Below are 14,508 nucleotides of genomic sequence, written 5' to 3'. Positions count from 1 at the left end.
AGGGTGCAAAGGGGGGAGGTACCATGCATTTCTTAGCACAACTATTCCCCTTGACTATAAAAAAAATCCGGGGTAAAATGTTTTAAAACAAAGAAGATATTGCATTTCTGGCAAAAGTAGATCGTCCCGGGTGTTTGCGGGTTAAGGTGATTTGGAGTTTTGGACTTCAATGAGAATATTGATAACACCGAGTAAATTGGTAACATGTTTTTTTTATTCTCATTTTTTTACAAGATAAAAAAATACTTAAAAAGTAGGAGCCGCCTCGTGGTTTAGAGAATCATACATTCGTTGGTTGAAGCTTCAATTCCTTTTTCCCCAGAACGCCCTCGCGATTGCCGTCCTATACATTGTTTCTATCATATCGTTCGCCATGTTGTACTGATCGTTCAGCTTGGAATCGAGTTTATGGATTGCACTTTCAATTTTTTCCAATCTGCTTCTAGAATCAGGATCAAGCTTCTGTATTTTCTCAGGCGTTGACGGACAGTGCACATCGAAGTCACCTAGGCTGGCTCCGTTGCATGACCATTCGTCTTGTGTAAACTTGTAACCAAACCAAAAATACTTAGCCCTACGTTGTAAGAGTTCCACTAAGCTAGTCATCCATGCACAGTTCATGGGATTCGACGCTAGGGCTAACAGCTTAAGTGAGGGAAAGTGTCCGACGGAAAAGTGCACTAGATTGTTGTTATTGAGGCGTAGCTCGGCAAGCGATGGCATATCCCAACGACACGTATCAAGCTGATACAAGCGATTATTATGAAATCCTAATCGAAAAAGCGTCAGTAGACTAACAAAATCACTGGTTTGAACTTGTTTTATTCTATTATCGGAAAGATCAATTTCATATAAGTTATCCAAACCATTGAAATCGTTTAGCGATACGTATTCTATCCAGCTCTCGATTATATCTATTCGTTTTAGTTGTTTCAACTGGTTAACATTTGGTGGAATTCTTGTCAGTTTGGATTTCCTGATCAATAACGTGACAAGTTTGTACTCCTGTCCTTGCTCAATAATTATTTTTTCAGTAGCTGTGTTATTTAGATCGATCATTAAAAGTTTACTGTTTATAAGGACTGCTTTGACGGTTCCATTGGTAAAATTGAGCCAAACACATTTCTCTAACTGGTTTGAGAAACTTTGTGTAACAGTATCGATATTGGCGTTGATAAAATGTACATTTTCGATGTTAGAAACACTTCTCAACGCTACAGTATCTTTGATCGCATGGAAGTTCAAAACGTTGGTGTAATTGGATTCCGAATCCTTTTGAACGGACCACGACTGAATGCCGCTGAATGTTTCGGCGAGAGCTAGCCTGTAATAAAAGTGTTCAACCAATTAGCACCGATAATAAATAAAAATACCTATAGTGTTTCAACTCACAACATCAGGATTCTCTTCATTTTGACTTCGCACCGATGTGTTCGACACGGCAAAACTTTACACACTGCTCTTCGATTCAAATTAGATTACTTATCGGCCGTTCTACTGCGGTCTGACATAATTTTGGGGAATGCGAGGCACAATGAGTACATTACATCCCGGAAAACAAAATCCCACCTCAAATGACACTGGTCGATAGTGGATCAGAATCAAACACTTCGATCAACGGATAATTTTCCGTAGGCGCTATTAGAAAGCTAGTCATAAAGGGAGTGTCAAAATATCGCCAGAACCCAGCAACAACAGATGTTTAATTTAACGAAAAATGAAGAAAATATTCACATTATTAGAAATAATTAATTCATTTGACAAAATAAATGACAAATCAAACGGATTTACCCTAAGGAAAATTCATGAAGAAAAGTAGGTAAAACTATGCCAAAAGTAAAGAATTATTTTTCAAAACATTTTTTTTTTTAATTTTTTTTTATTTGTATTAACGAGATTTTTAGCCCTAGGCTAGTTCACCTCGGGACCCACGCTTTACTTCCCTTCCGAAGGAAGAACTCACATTTTGCGAGTTTATCGGGAGTGGGATTCAATCCCAGGTCCTCGGAGTGATAGTCAAGTGTTCTAACCATCATACCAGGTCCGCTCCACTTTTTTTTTGAGAAAAGTTTCGAAAGCTGTTATCACAGAATTTTTGTGAGAATGTGTTATACAATTGCCTTGAAATTTTTGGAAATTTAATAAGTTTATAAAGAAAACCCGAAAAAAAACTTTACCGAATCTTAAGAAAAATTGAGGGACAAATATTTTAAAAAATTGTTTTAAAAGTTATAGTCTCTGAAATTTTACGGTTGCATTTTTTTTTTTTTTGTTCTTGAATTTTGTGAAAATTTCCAAATATTAATGAAAAGTCTTTTATAAAGATCGCAGCATTGTTAGTACAATGTTCAATTTCTACAACACTGCTCAGCTCACCGGTGGCGAAAATCCAACAAATAATTTCTAAATCAATAGTCAAACCACCTCCCCCTATCAAGGTTTATTCGTTTTTTGAAAAAAAAAGAAAAAGTTCAATTGTGATGAATTTTCCTATATAAGCCTTTCCCAAATCATTTGTCATTGCTTCTGTAGTATCCATTTTTTAATTAATTAGAGATTTTCATCATTTTATTTACATTTACGAAGACATCTAGGTGTTGGCCAATTTCTATGTAAAATCCCAAAACAACTATAGGAACAGTTTGTGATTAAATGGATTACTTGTAATCCCATCTCTTGAATTGCACGCATTCGTGACTGTAATCGCGAAGAAATCCCACAAATTAACTAGCCGTTAGCAACCTTATCACTTGGGAAAACCCGCATCCATTAGAACGTTGCGTTTTCCAATCACAGAGGCGCGCATCTTTCAGTAATCTTCACAAATGCGTTCCTCCGCTGGAATTTATTTTTGGATTTAGGGTAAGATAGGACACAGTGAGCTACTAGCATTATCACTGTGAGTTTCAGAATATTAAATGCTTAGGCTTAGTCGCAGTTTTTACAATTACGCTGTCTTAAACATGGCGTTTTATAGTGTAAAACTGATTTTTGATCCGGGATATCATTTTGCAGATATCACAGTCAAACAGACATATCACTTGACCCACATCACCAATAAAGTCAGCGTCGATTTTCCCAACTTTTTCTACACCTAAACATAGCTACCCTGAAGTCGAATTTAACCGTGCAAAAATCATGCCGATCGTTCTAATATTTCATCGACTACAAAGGGTATGCAAATGAATTAAAGTGATATTTTCAGCAATGATCACAAAATCCGTCCAGTGTTTTACAAATTCACTATAGCCGCTTCCGCGACTGCTATTGGGCCCTCTGGTAGGCTCGTGAGGATGGATGTGCACTCGGGAGATCAATTGTCCTGGTCATCGTGCGACTCCCAGTAGCAAGGCTCCAGCGTCCGACCCGTGCGAGCACGGTTTCCACGCGCCCTGTCAAGCTATCTGTTCACCGGTTACCATTCGCAGGTATCGTTGTTGCCCTGTAGAAACAGACCAGCGCGAGTAATAAATTCCTGGAGGGATTCCCAGAGGATTTTCTGGATTAATTCCATAAAGAATTATTGGATGAATATCTGGATGAATTACTGGAGGAATCATCCGAGGAATTCCTGGAAAAATCTCCGGACCGGAAGAATCATTAGTGGAATCCCTGAAGGTATTCCTGGTAAATTCCTTGCTGGTAAATTACTGGTAAATCCTGGTGGAATTACTGGAGGAATCTCTTGAATCAATTCCTGGAGAAATCTCTGGGGGAATCCTTGGAGGAATCTCCAGATTCTTGAAATAACGCGTGTATAAACTCTGGGAGGATGATTTCCTGGAGATATTACTGGATAAATTTTCGTTGTAATTTCTAAACGAATTACTGGATTAATTTCTGCTAGAATTCCAGAGGTAATTTCTGCAGGAGTTCCTGGGGTAATTCCTGGTAAGATTCTCAAAGGTATTCCTGGAGGAGTCTCAGAATTAAATCCTGAAGAAATGCCTGGATGAATCCCTGGAAGAATCTCCATGAAAATCCCTGGAGGAACTGATCCCTGGAGGGCTGAAGGTATTCATAAAAGAATTCCTGGAGAAATTCCTGGAGGAATCCCAAGTGGAATTTCAACAGGAATTTCATGAGGTATCTCTTGAGAAATATCTGGAGGAATCACTGGAGAAATTCCTCGAGGAATCCTTCAGAAATCCACAGAGGAACTCCTAGAGGAATCCCTGCAGGAATTCCATTAGGAATTTCTGGAAGAATTCCAGGATAAATTATTGGAATAAAATTTGGATGAATTATTAGAGGAAACAGCGGAGGAATTCTTGGAGGAATCTCTGGAAGAATCTTTGGAGGAATCCCTGAAGGAATTTCCGGTAAATCCCTGGACCAATTGGACCTGGACCTGGAGACATATCTCGAGGAATCCTTGGACTAATACCTGGAGGAGAAATTTCTGGAAACCCTAGAAGAATTCCCGCAGGAATCCCTGGAAAAACTTCTGGAGGAATTACTGAAGAAATTCTTGAAAGAATTTCCAAAATGAATCCCTGGAGGATTTTCTGGATCAATTCTTGGGGTTATTCCTGGAGGTATACTTGGTGGCAATCTTGGAGGAAATACCTGGATGAAATCCAGAATTCCTGAGGTAAATTCTGCAGGAATTCCTGAGTTAATATCTGCAAGAATTCCTGGAATAATTCCTGGTGGAATTCTTAAAGGTATTCCCGGCTGGTTGATGGCAGCACTTTCAAGCCAGTTGCCCAGCTCTCGGTCCTCCCGGGCCTGTTTTCTCGGGACGAAGTCGGCACACAATGGGAGTTAGAAACCACGGCCTTATTCCTCGATCGACGCCAACCTTGCCAGCCACCTCCATGATCGCCTCGCCGTTGTGTCCCCGCCGTTGTTTACCACCCACGCTGCTGCGCCCGGCCAATCCGGGCCTACTTCTTCGGGACGAAGACGCTGTCGCACCCCGTGGGTCAGAAACCCCCGGCCTTTCCTCCGTGGCTATTGGGGCCCGAATGGCCAGCCACCGCCGTGTTAGCCCCACCGTTGTCTTCTTAGGCAAACATTCAATTGGCAATTGGGTTCTTTAGGGGTATCCAGATTATTGCATAATCGGAATCTCCTTTCAAAAATTAGTAGAAATCCTAAATTTCATCATTTTTAGTGTCCGGGAACTTTTTTTTCGTGGCGAACTGTCACTTATCGATTGAACTGTCATTCTATCCACGGACATTAAAAATGTTTTGTTTATTTCTAGATTGAGTTTAAATAAGGGCGAAAGTAACATGAGAGAGTTCTCTTCATCGACTCTCTCTTCTTCAAATTACGATAAATCAAACGATAAATGTAAAACTGTTTCTATCTATCAGGTCAGATAGATTTGTTGACATCTTGTTCAACGAACTCGAACTTACATGATGGATGTAAAATTGAGTCAAATTTGCCATTCAATCATGAAATGTTTACGTCACGTGTAAATTCCTAATTTTTAAAGAGTGTTCTGAAAATGGTTTAGGCTATAACTTTACTGTTAGTTTGTCAAAACGTCTGAAAATTTGACTATAAGTTTTCAACATAATGAGCATGAGGAGCATGAGCATGAGCATGATTGACCGCCCGCGGTTGCTCCTCTGTTATTGCAAGGACATCTGCATTTACACAAAGAACCAACAGATTATGCTTGGGGGTAGCCTTCTCCTAAAAGTGTAAATCCTGACATCCCAATAGTTTTCAATAAGCAATACCAGCGCCGACCGCGTCCAAATGCAGGTCAATTGAGGATAGGGAAGAAAGTGATGATGTGAATCTCGCTGAGGCCAATAACCGAGGAGTTCTCTGCGTTAAGCTAAGTTTCCTGTTGCCAAGTAGAGCGCTCAAGTAAAATTTCACCTTTTTCCGTAAGTAATTTTGACATTTGTTTAACTGACAGCATTTTAAAGAAACGATGCTGTAAGAAGGATGTGAAGAAAAGGGCACCAGGTTGTTTACGATTTGCACTTAAAGAAATTTCGTTCTTTTCCTCAGGAAATGTTATTGAAATTTAAATGTACTATTTCGCGTGCGTGTAGAGAAAATGATTCAATTTAAAACTTTTGAGTGGGCTTCTGGGGAAAATCCAGATAGTGAGATTCCAACGGAGTTGTGAAGCTTTCCAGGGAAAATACTGATTAGAGACATTGCGCTGGAATTCTGGGGGAACTTTTAATGGTATTACAGAGAGAACTAAGGTTAGATACTCATTAAAAATTCTGCAATTTAGGCGTTCGGACTACGATGGAAGGAATTCTGCTGGGACTCTGGCGATTACTTTATGGAGTTTTTGAAGAAATACTGGGACAAAGCTTCACGGGAAATTTAATGAAGATTCACGAAGGATTCTTTGTGATGAATCTTCTGGCATTCCGTACGAAGATTTTTCTCTGGGATTTCGCAGAGAAAATCCTTCCTTCAGCAACTTCTTCCGGGATTCCTCCAGAACCTCCTTCTAGATCTGCTCTAGGAGTAAATTTTTGAGTTCCTCCTATAGTTTCTTCTGGTATTACTCCAGGATTTTCTTTTAAGATTACACCAGGAGTGGCATCAGTGAGTTTTTTCCAATAATTCATCTAAAGATTCCTCCAGGTGTCCATTCAGGGATTCCTCCGGAGATTCCTCCAGAAATTGCTCCAAAAATTCCTCCGGAGATTCTTCCGGAATTCCTCCGGAGGTCCAGGAATTCCTCCGAGGATTCCTCGGAAGAATCTCTGGGAGGAATTCCTGAAGGAATCTCCGAGGTAATTCTTGGAGAAACCTAGAGAATTGGGGGAATTCCGGAAGGAATCTCCGGAGAATTTTCCGGAGGAATCTCCGGAGAAATTCCAGGAATAATCCCGAAGGTATTCCTTGATGAGGAATTCCTGGAAGAATATCTGGAGGGATTCCTGGAGGAATCTCCGGAAGAATTCCCAAAGGAATTTCCAGAGGAATTCCCGGAGAAATCTCTGGAGGAATTCCCGGAGAAATGTCTGGAAGAATTTCCGAAGGAATCTCCGAAAGAATTTCCGAAGGAATCTCCGGAGGATTTTTTGGAGAAATGTCTGAAGGAATTATTGGAGAAATCTCAGAAGGAATTTCTGGAGATTTGCTCCAGAAGATGCTCTGATGATTGCTCCATAAATTCCTTCGGGGATTCCTCCGGGAAATTCCTCCAGGAATCCCCCCCGGAAAGTCCTGCAGGAATTCTGGAAGAATTGCACGGGAATTTCAGAGGAACTCCCGGAAAATTCCTGGTGGAATTATTGGTGAACTTCTGGTGGAATTTAGATGAGTTCGTGGGAAACTCCTGGAGGAATTTCTTGGAAACTCATTGGGGAATTCCAAGGGAATTTCTGCAGGATATCCCTGGGAACTCCTACAAGAATTTACGGGGAACTCCTGGATATATTCCCGGCAAACACCTGAAGGAATTAACGGGGAACTCCCGGAAGTTTTATTGGGGGTTTCCTGGAAGTGGAACCTGATAATTTATGGATGATTTCCCGGGGGAATTCCTGGAGGAATTTCCGGAACACTCCTTGAGGAACTCCCGGGGAACTCCTGGGGGAATTACCGGGGAACTCCCACGAAAATATCCGGGAAAATCCGGAAGAATTCCTGATAATCTCCTGGAGGAGAACTTCTAGATGAATTTCCGTGAACTCCTGGGGGACATTCTAGAGGAAATATCGGGAAACTCCTGAGAGAACTCTTTTAGGAATTTTCGAGAACTAGAAAACCTCAGATTTCTTTTGATAGAGCAAAACAGAACAAGAGCAATGCTGCAGATTCTCACATAATTCCTTTCTTCCAGGAAACAAACATATTCACCGAGCTGGAGTTGTTCTGAAATTAACCGCAGGATATCCGTGCTCATTGTGTTTTGTCGCGCATACGCGCCAACTTGTTACGTAGTTGGGGGGCAAGGCCTTTCAAAACCAATCGAATGCGGAAAATATCGATGCAATTCATCTTATTCAGGCATATCCACGTGAGAACTAGTGCATTGGACTGAAAAAAGTTGAATTTTGTCCAATTTTGGAGAGCTTCGACCCCCCAACTACGTCACAAGTTGGCGCCTATGCCGCAGCGGCATACTTGCGGATTTTTTTAGTATGTACCGCAGTGCTTCCGCATTCCATTGCCGAACCCATTGCGTTTTCCGTTTCAAACTGATGTTGTTTCTTGAGTTCTTTCCTTGTCATTTTTTTTATTTATTTGACGTCAATCAAATAAATAAATAAAATATTTGACGCTGTGTACTACATGCCTAAGGCCCCTGTGTACTAACAGCTTAATGCATCCTGATGTCTTTGGTGCGAAAGAAGAAACAAAAACGAAAGAGAAATGCCACTTTAACTCACGGAATAATACATCGACATATTATTCCGTACGGAAAATTAACAACATGACTGACAGCATCGCATGACAGTGCCATCTGTTGGCAAATCTTTCTGGCTGCAAATTACTTATCAACTGCGAACGCTTAAGTAATTTTGATTGCAAAAGTTTTACGTGACCATTACTTGTCCTATCTTTTTACACAGTACTTACCAGGTGGAAACTAGCCATTACTGCGAGAAAACACGAGGAGTTTGGACATGGGAAGGGAAGATTTGATTGGGATTTTATCTTGGTAAACAAATTGCTACAATAATTGGTCTGATTCTTGTGTTGTTTTACTATTAACGAAGCGCTCGAGAAAGAGATCCCTTTGAAGTCGTCCCTACATACGTGTCATTTTCAGGGCATATTAACATGGTTTAAGGGGTTAGGTACCTCGATGATGGTATAGAAAAATTGGATTTTTTACAATTCCAAAAACTATTTTACTGCGAGAACGTTAATTACTACAAAAGACGAAGAAAAATTTTTAATGAATTGATTATATATTTTTCTAGTAGTGAGACATTGCCGACATTACCTTGTCGAGACGTCCATCCCAAACAGGGATAGTGTACTCGTAATGAGGAATTAAAATATACAAATGCGCACACGAATCGAAAATTAATTTTCCAACCGTAAGACAACGCCAGATAACATTCTACTAAGCATTCACAATACAATAATAACATGAAACGAACTTACCCATTCATGAACGTATCCTTACATAACTAACAACACGCCGCAGAGAAAACTGACCGATAATTTCTGGCGACATTGAACATCGAATTCTAAAAAAAAAAACTTCACACAAGCAAAACGACGACGCAGAAACACAAACAAAACGCACTTTAAATTATGCAGCCGCGGATCTAAGATTATCTTCCAGATTTTACATACTTGTTCATTCCCACATTCGCGAGGGTTTCAAACTATTTCTATCGGATCTAAATTTCACTCTTTTGGACACTTCAATCACCCTCTTTACATTCGCCCTATATGCACTGCAGTTAATACTACACTAATGCCATTTATAGCCAACCAACGACGGGGACATTTATTGTATAGGGTATTGTACCATTTGGGCAGGTGTACCTATTTTAGGCACTTGCCGCTATAACTAAGTCAATATCAAACCGATTGATTTGAATTTTAGTTTAGGACTAGATACTGTACGTGCCTAACTCTATACAAAATTTCAAATCAATCGGTTTGAAATTGACTTAGTTATAGCGGCAAGTGCCCAAAATAGGTACACCTGCCCAAATGGTACAAGACCCCATATAGATTTATTTTAGACCGAAGTCGATACGTGAAATCAAATATCTCCAACAAAAGTTCGCCGAAGTAAAAACGTCAGCATTCTAATTGAAGCGTCGCCGACACAGGCAATTCTTATGCGTCGGCGAACCCCAAATTAGAATGCCGACGCCGAACTTCGCCGAAGTTTTGACTTCCGAAGTTCCAACTTTCTCTCGCATGGTCAATACTAACCGAGGGCTGCGACCCCACAATGGTCGGGCTCTATACAAAGGGGCGGCCAAAACTCCCAAAAGAGAATTTGATATTTTTAAACTTTATTTCATCTTATTACAAAGTTAATGTATTGTACCTGTATGATCCTTGATTTAAAGTATACCAGTTTCTGAATTTCAATAACATTTTCACTGCCAAAGTGGCCTAAGTCATAAAATTGAAAAATGAACCATTCGAAAAAAGTAAAATGTTAATATTTTAAGAAAGGAGTATATGTTTTATGGTATCGAGAATATGAAAGCATGGTGTTGGACAGTTTGAATGCACGTATGGCACAATACTAATATGTCACAAAACATTTCAAATTTTCATATATATACCCAAAGAATTTTGGTAAGTTTGAAGTTAAAAAATGCTTCGTGTCGTCACGTGTCGCCGAAATTTTGAATAGCACTTCTTAAACAATATGGTTAGGACTGCATAAAAACGTTTAAATATTTTGCAGAAATTTGCAGGTTTTCAATTTAGAGCTTTTTAAAAAAGTCATGTTTTTTTATATATTTTATGTTATTTTCCCATTTATGACTGAGTTAAAATTAATCTTCCCACATTTTTTACACGTTTTGAACAAACATTATTCAATTTGATCGAAAATTAGTCATTTAATTGAACTCAAATTGAATTTCTAGCAAAGCAAAGAAAACCGTACACATCGTAGTTGCTACTCCGTGATTGACCAGAACAATCGAAGTTGCACAGAGATCCAATGAATGGTGCTTGGGACTAGCTACACACTCTCAATGTGCACAAATCGAGAGTTCAATATTTTAAAGTCAATAACGGCGCCGGTCACGTCCCTTCGGTCATCGGGAAAGGAGAAGGAATGTTAGTTCGACAACCGTTGTCCGGAACACCTAAATAGTCATAACTCCGGAACGGCTATACCGATCCAAATCATTTTCAATAGGAAAGAATGAGACAGGATACCCCGTCGAATAAACCATCGGTCGTGGAAATCGGTTTATATTCACTATCTAAAAATGAAGTGACCTTATGGTACACATACACACACACACATACACATAAATACACAAAGACATCATCTCAACTCGTCCAGCTGAGTCGATTGGCTGTAAGTCTTGACCCCTCCGGGGCTAAATCAAATTTTTATTTTTTTTTTTGGAGTATGTAGTCTTTTGGTACACCTAGGTGCAAGAGAAAGGCAAAAAATAAATAAAATGAAATAACTGGCTGATTAGTCAAAACATTCGACTGGCCAAAACTGATGCATCCACTCTGCAAAAACCTACAAACCATTGAATTCAAATGAGACTGCTCAGTACACTTCAATGAAACCTATTTCAAATCAAATAGGTTGCAGCGTTGATTAGTTCATTAGTAACAGTTCGATTGGTGCTTTATAGAACACTAAATAAAACTTTCACCGAAAAACTTCTCATAAAACTAAAATAAAACCAATAACCTCAATAAAAGTTACATGGACGTATAACTCATCATGCACCACCTACTCCTACATTGGAAACCATCACACTGGAGCAGCCATGTAAAGAATCCACCAAAGAGCCCCAGTACAAAATCATCGCTCGAACTCATCGGTGACAAGACGAACTGTTGATTAGAAGTTCTAAAATGAACACGGTCTTGATACTGTGAGTAGATATTTTGCTGGTGTAATAACCTATTAGAAATTTCATTTAACATTTTTGATTACAGGCTAGTTCTGGCCGAAACTTTCAATGGCATAACATCCTGGGTCCTGGAAACTGATCCGGAATCAGATTATTCTAACGTTAAAAACTTTCAATGGACAACGGATTCTTCTGCGCTCCAAAAGTTTTCTCATTTAGAACAGTTGCATTTTATAAACGCCACGATCGATACTGTTACTCAAAATTTCAAAAATCAGTTGAAGAATTGTGTTTGGTTAAAATTTACCGGTGGAAAGGTTAAAACAGTCTACATGAACAGTAAATTATCGATGCTTAATCTTCAAGACACATCTACCGAAAAAGTAATTATTGAACCAGGACAGGAGTACATTCTAGGAACATTAGTAATTAGTAGATCCAGACTGACAAGAATCCCACATAATATTAACCAGTTGAAACAAATGAATCGCTTGGATATAATGGACAGCTGGATAGAAACCGTTTTATTGAATGACTTAGATGGTTTAGATAACTTGTATGAAATAAATTTGTCCGGTAATAGAATAAGACGTATTGACAGTAACGGTTTAATCAGTTTTCCAAAACTGTTTCGTCTCAAACTTCAAAATAATCAGTTGCAACAGCTTGATACATGCAGATGGAGCATGCCAGAGCTTTTCGAGTTTCTTTTGAATAACAACCGTCTAACGCACTTTGCAATCGGTCACTTTAGCTCACTAAACCATTTAACCTTAGCGTCAAATCCCCTCAATTGTGCATGGCTAAAGAGTTTGGTTTCGTATCGATCATTTTTCTATCACGACATCTATACATGTGATGAAAGTAGTCAGGGCGACTTCGGCTTGCACTGCCCGTCAAACCTCGGGGAATCAAATGATAAAAATGCGAACAGAGATGCTGATTTGACCGGCAGGTTCCAGAAAATTGATACGGCGCTACAAAAACTCGAAGCGAAGCTGTCCGAACAACGCAACATGGTAAACGATATCATAGAATCAATCTATAGAACGGACGTGGAAAGGGCATTCGAATCCAGAAGGATAATATTTCCATCTTAACAGCAATTAGTAATATTACTAGAATCTGTTGGTACATTGAAATATCGAAATTTCCTCAAGTTATAAATGCTATATATTTTAATGCCTATTTATTTTAATGGAATAAAAATTAAAAATGAGTTGCCAATTAAAATGAAAACTATGAGAAATGTACTAGAATACAAGAGAAATTGTTTGAGTTGGATTAAACACCTATTTTGAAATAAAGAAGAATTTTCTGTATGTGTTCGAATAAGATGAATTTATTGAATGTTTCATTATAAATTATAAACAATAAATAAATTTATAAATTAAAAAAAGGAAAAATTGAAAAATACTAAACAAAACTGAAAAAAACACACACTTTGCGGGGATAAAAAAAAACGAACTAAGTTTCATACTTCGTGTTTTGCCTTGTCCCTATGAATGATGCGTGCTACAATGGGCTGTAAGCTTTGGTTCTAGTACTCCAAACTTTATGAAATTTAAAATGTGTATTGTCTAGCTCATAGGATTCCAAACTTTCAGGTGCGTGACTCTCTTTCGCCAGCAGACGTACTTTTCGCGACCCACTATACTGCCTCTATTCGCGTAACAGTCGCATGTTTGCTGGGTTTCCTATTCACATGGGACTGTTGTGCCAATGGGGGCAGTATAGAAATTCCCTCATTTGTTGTCTGTTACAGTTAAATATTTTACTGTCCCTCGCGACCCCCTGGAGAAAGGCTGACGACCCCCTTGTGGAGGGTAATGTGGGGAAAAAGTTCGCACCTAACAGTCTTTATCAAATTATTACTAAACTAAAAGAAAATATTATCGTTTTCCTCGTTAACCTTCTTCGTGCATTAGCGCTCATTGCGCTGACATAGTGCACGCTCAGTATGCCTGTCTGGGTCATAATGACCCCAATGCACGACTAGGGTTATACGAGTCCCTATCATGTTACCTTTGAAACGTAGTTCTAATAATCAAAATTTTAATACAAGTACTCAAATGCGAACTTTTGCCTCATACTGGGGCAAAAGTTCGCACTGGGCGAGGCTAAAGTTCGCACATTGTTTATTGACCATTCACACCAGTGTGAAATTCATTCATTTTATGTTAATTGATGTTAATCCTTTCCCTCTAGTCACGCAATGTGTTTCTTTCTATTCATGGATTTTCAAGCCAACTCGAACACGGCCTGGTTCTCAGCTTTTGTTATACAGAGTATTTAATGAATACTTCCACAACTATCAACACAAAACGTTCCTTTCCAGCGTTAGGGAGCGTTAATAAATTACGTCACTCAACAATTGTCCATTTTTAACTCCTCTTCCCCTTATGTCACACTTTTTGAATGAGGCGCCATCCACAAATTACGTAACGCTCTAGGGGGAGGGGGGAGTATCGTCGAGCGTTACGGTCTATACAAAAAATTTTGGGGTTTCATACAAAAAAGCGTTACGGAAGGGGGAGGGGGGTCGAAGAATGCCGATTTTAGCGTTACGTAATAAATGAATGCTGCCTGAGACCTTTGAAATTTTTGTATGGATCGTCATACGTTGCTGTAAACAGCCCCCCTCCCCTCATAACATGACGTAATTTGTTGACGTTTCCTCACTGAGGTTGTCAAAATACATTGCGGGGTAATTATAGTGGTAATGCATTACACAAAATCAAATAAGCTGTCAAGCTATTGGACGGGACCGTCATTTTAATCTAGCCTTCGTCAGTATGGTATTGAATTATAACTGTGAATTTACAAACTAAGCTATGAAAGACCTCAAAAAAGTATAACGACAAAATACTCCCAAAAACTTTCAAATGATGACACGAGTATGGCAAAAGAATGTTCCAAAATGTTTTTTCAGCCATTTTTCATTTTTTGTTTCAAATAGGCGAACACAATTGCTACCTTATAATAGATCTTTTTTTCTAAAAATAAGTTCTCCTGTCAGAACGATTTGAGG

At 39.1% G+C, this 14,508-nt stretch overlaps 2 protein-coding genes across 2 annotated transcripts; one reads left to right on the top strand and one right to left on the bottom strand.

Annotated features, from left to right (window-relative positions):
- Positions 1-201: 201 nt before the first annotated feature.
- On the bottom strand, positions 202-1,501 carry LOC134291759 (uncharacterized). The gene is made up of 2 exons (XM_062859909.1): positions 1,393-1,501; positions 202-1,324 (listed from the first exon to the last, which is right to left on the bottom strand). The coding sequence occupies exons 1-2, from the start codon at positions 1,410-1,412 to the stop codon at positions 304-306; spliced, it is 1,041 nt and encodes a 346-aa protein (XP_062715893.1). The 5' UTR covers positions 1,413-1,501; the 3' UTR covers positions 202-303.
- Positions 1,502-11,416: 9,915 nt separating this feature from the next.
- LOC134291758 (leucine-rich repeat protein SHOC-2-like) lies at positions 11,417-12,808 on the top strand. Its single transcript, XM_062859908.1, has 2 exons — positions 11,417-11,498; positions 11,563-12,808. Exons 1-2 carry the CDS (start codon positions 11,479-11,481, stop codon positions 12,575-12,577), a joined length of 1,035 nt encoding a protein of 344 aa, XP_062715892.1. The 5' UTR covers positions 11,417-11,478; the 3' UTR covers positions 12,578-12,808.
- Positions 12,809-14,508: the final 1,700 nt, after the last annotated feature.

Source organism: Aedes albopictus, chromosome 3 (genome assembly GCF_035046485.1).
Source record: "Aedes albopictus strain Foshan chromosome 3, AalbF5, whole genome shotgun sequence".
NCBI lineage: Eukaryota > Metazoa > Arthropoda > Insecta > Diptera > Culicidae > Aedes > Aedes albopictus.
Note: the sequence above shows the minus strand (reverse complement) of the source record. Positions and strands in the feature narration are given on the sequence as shown.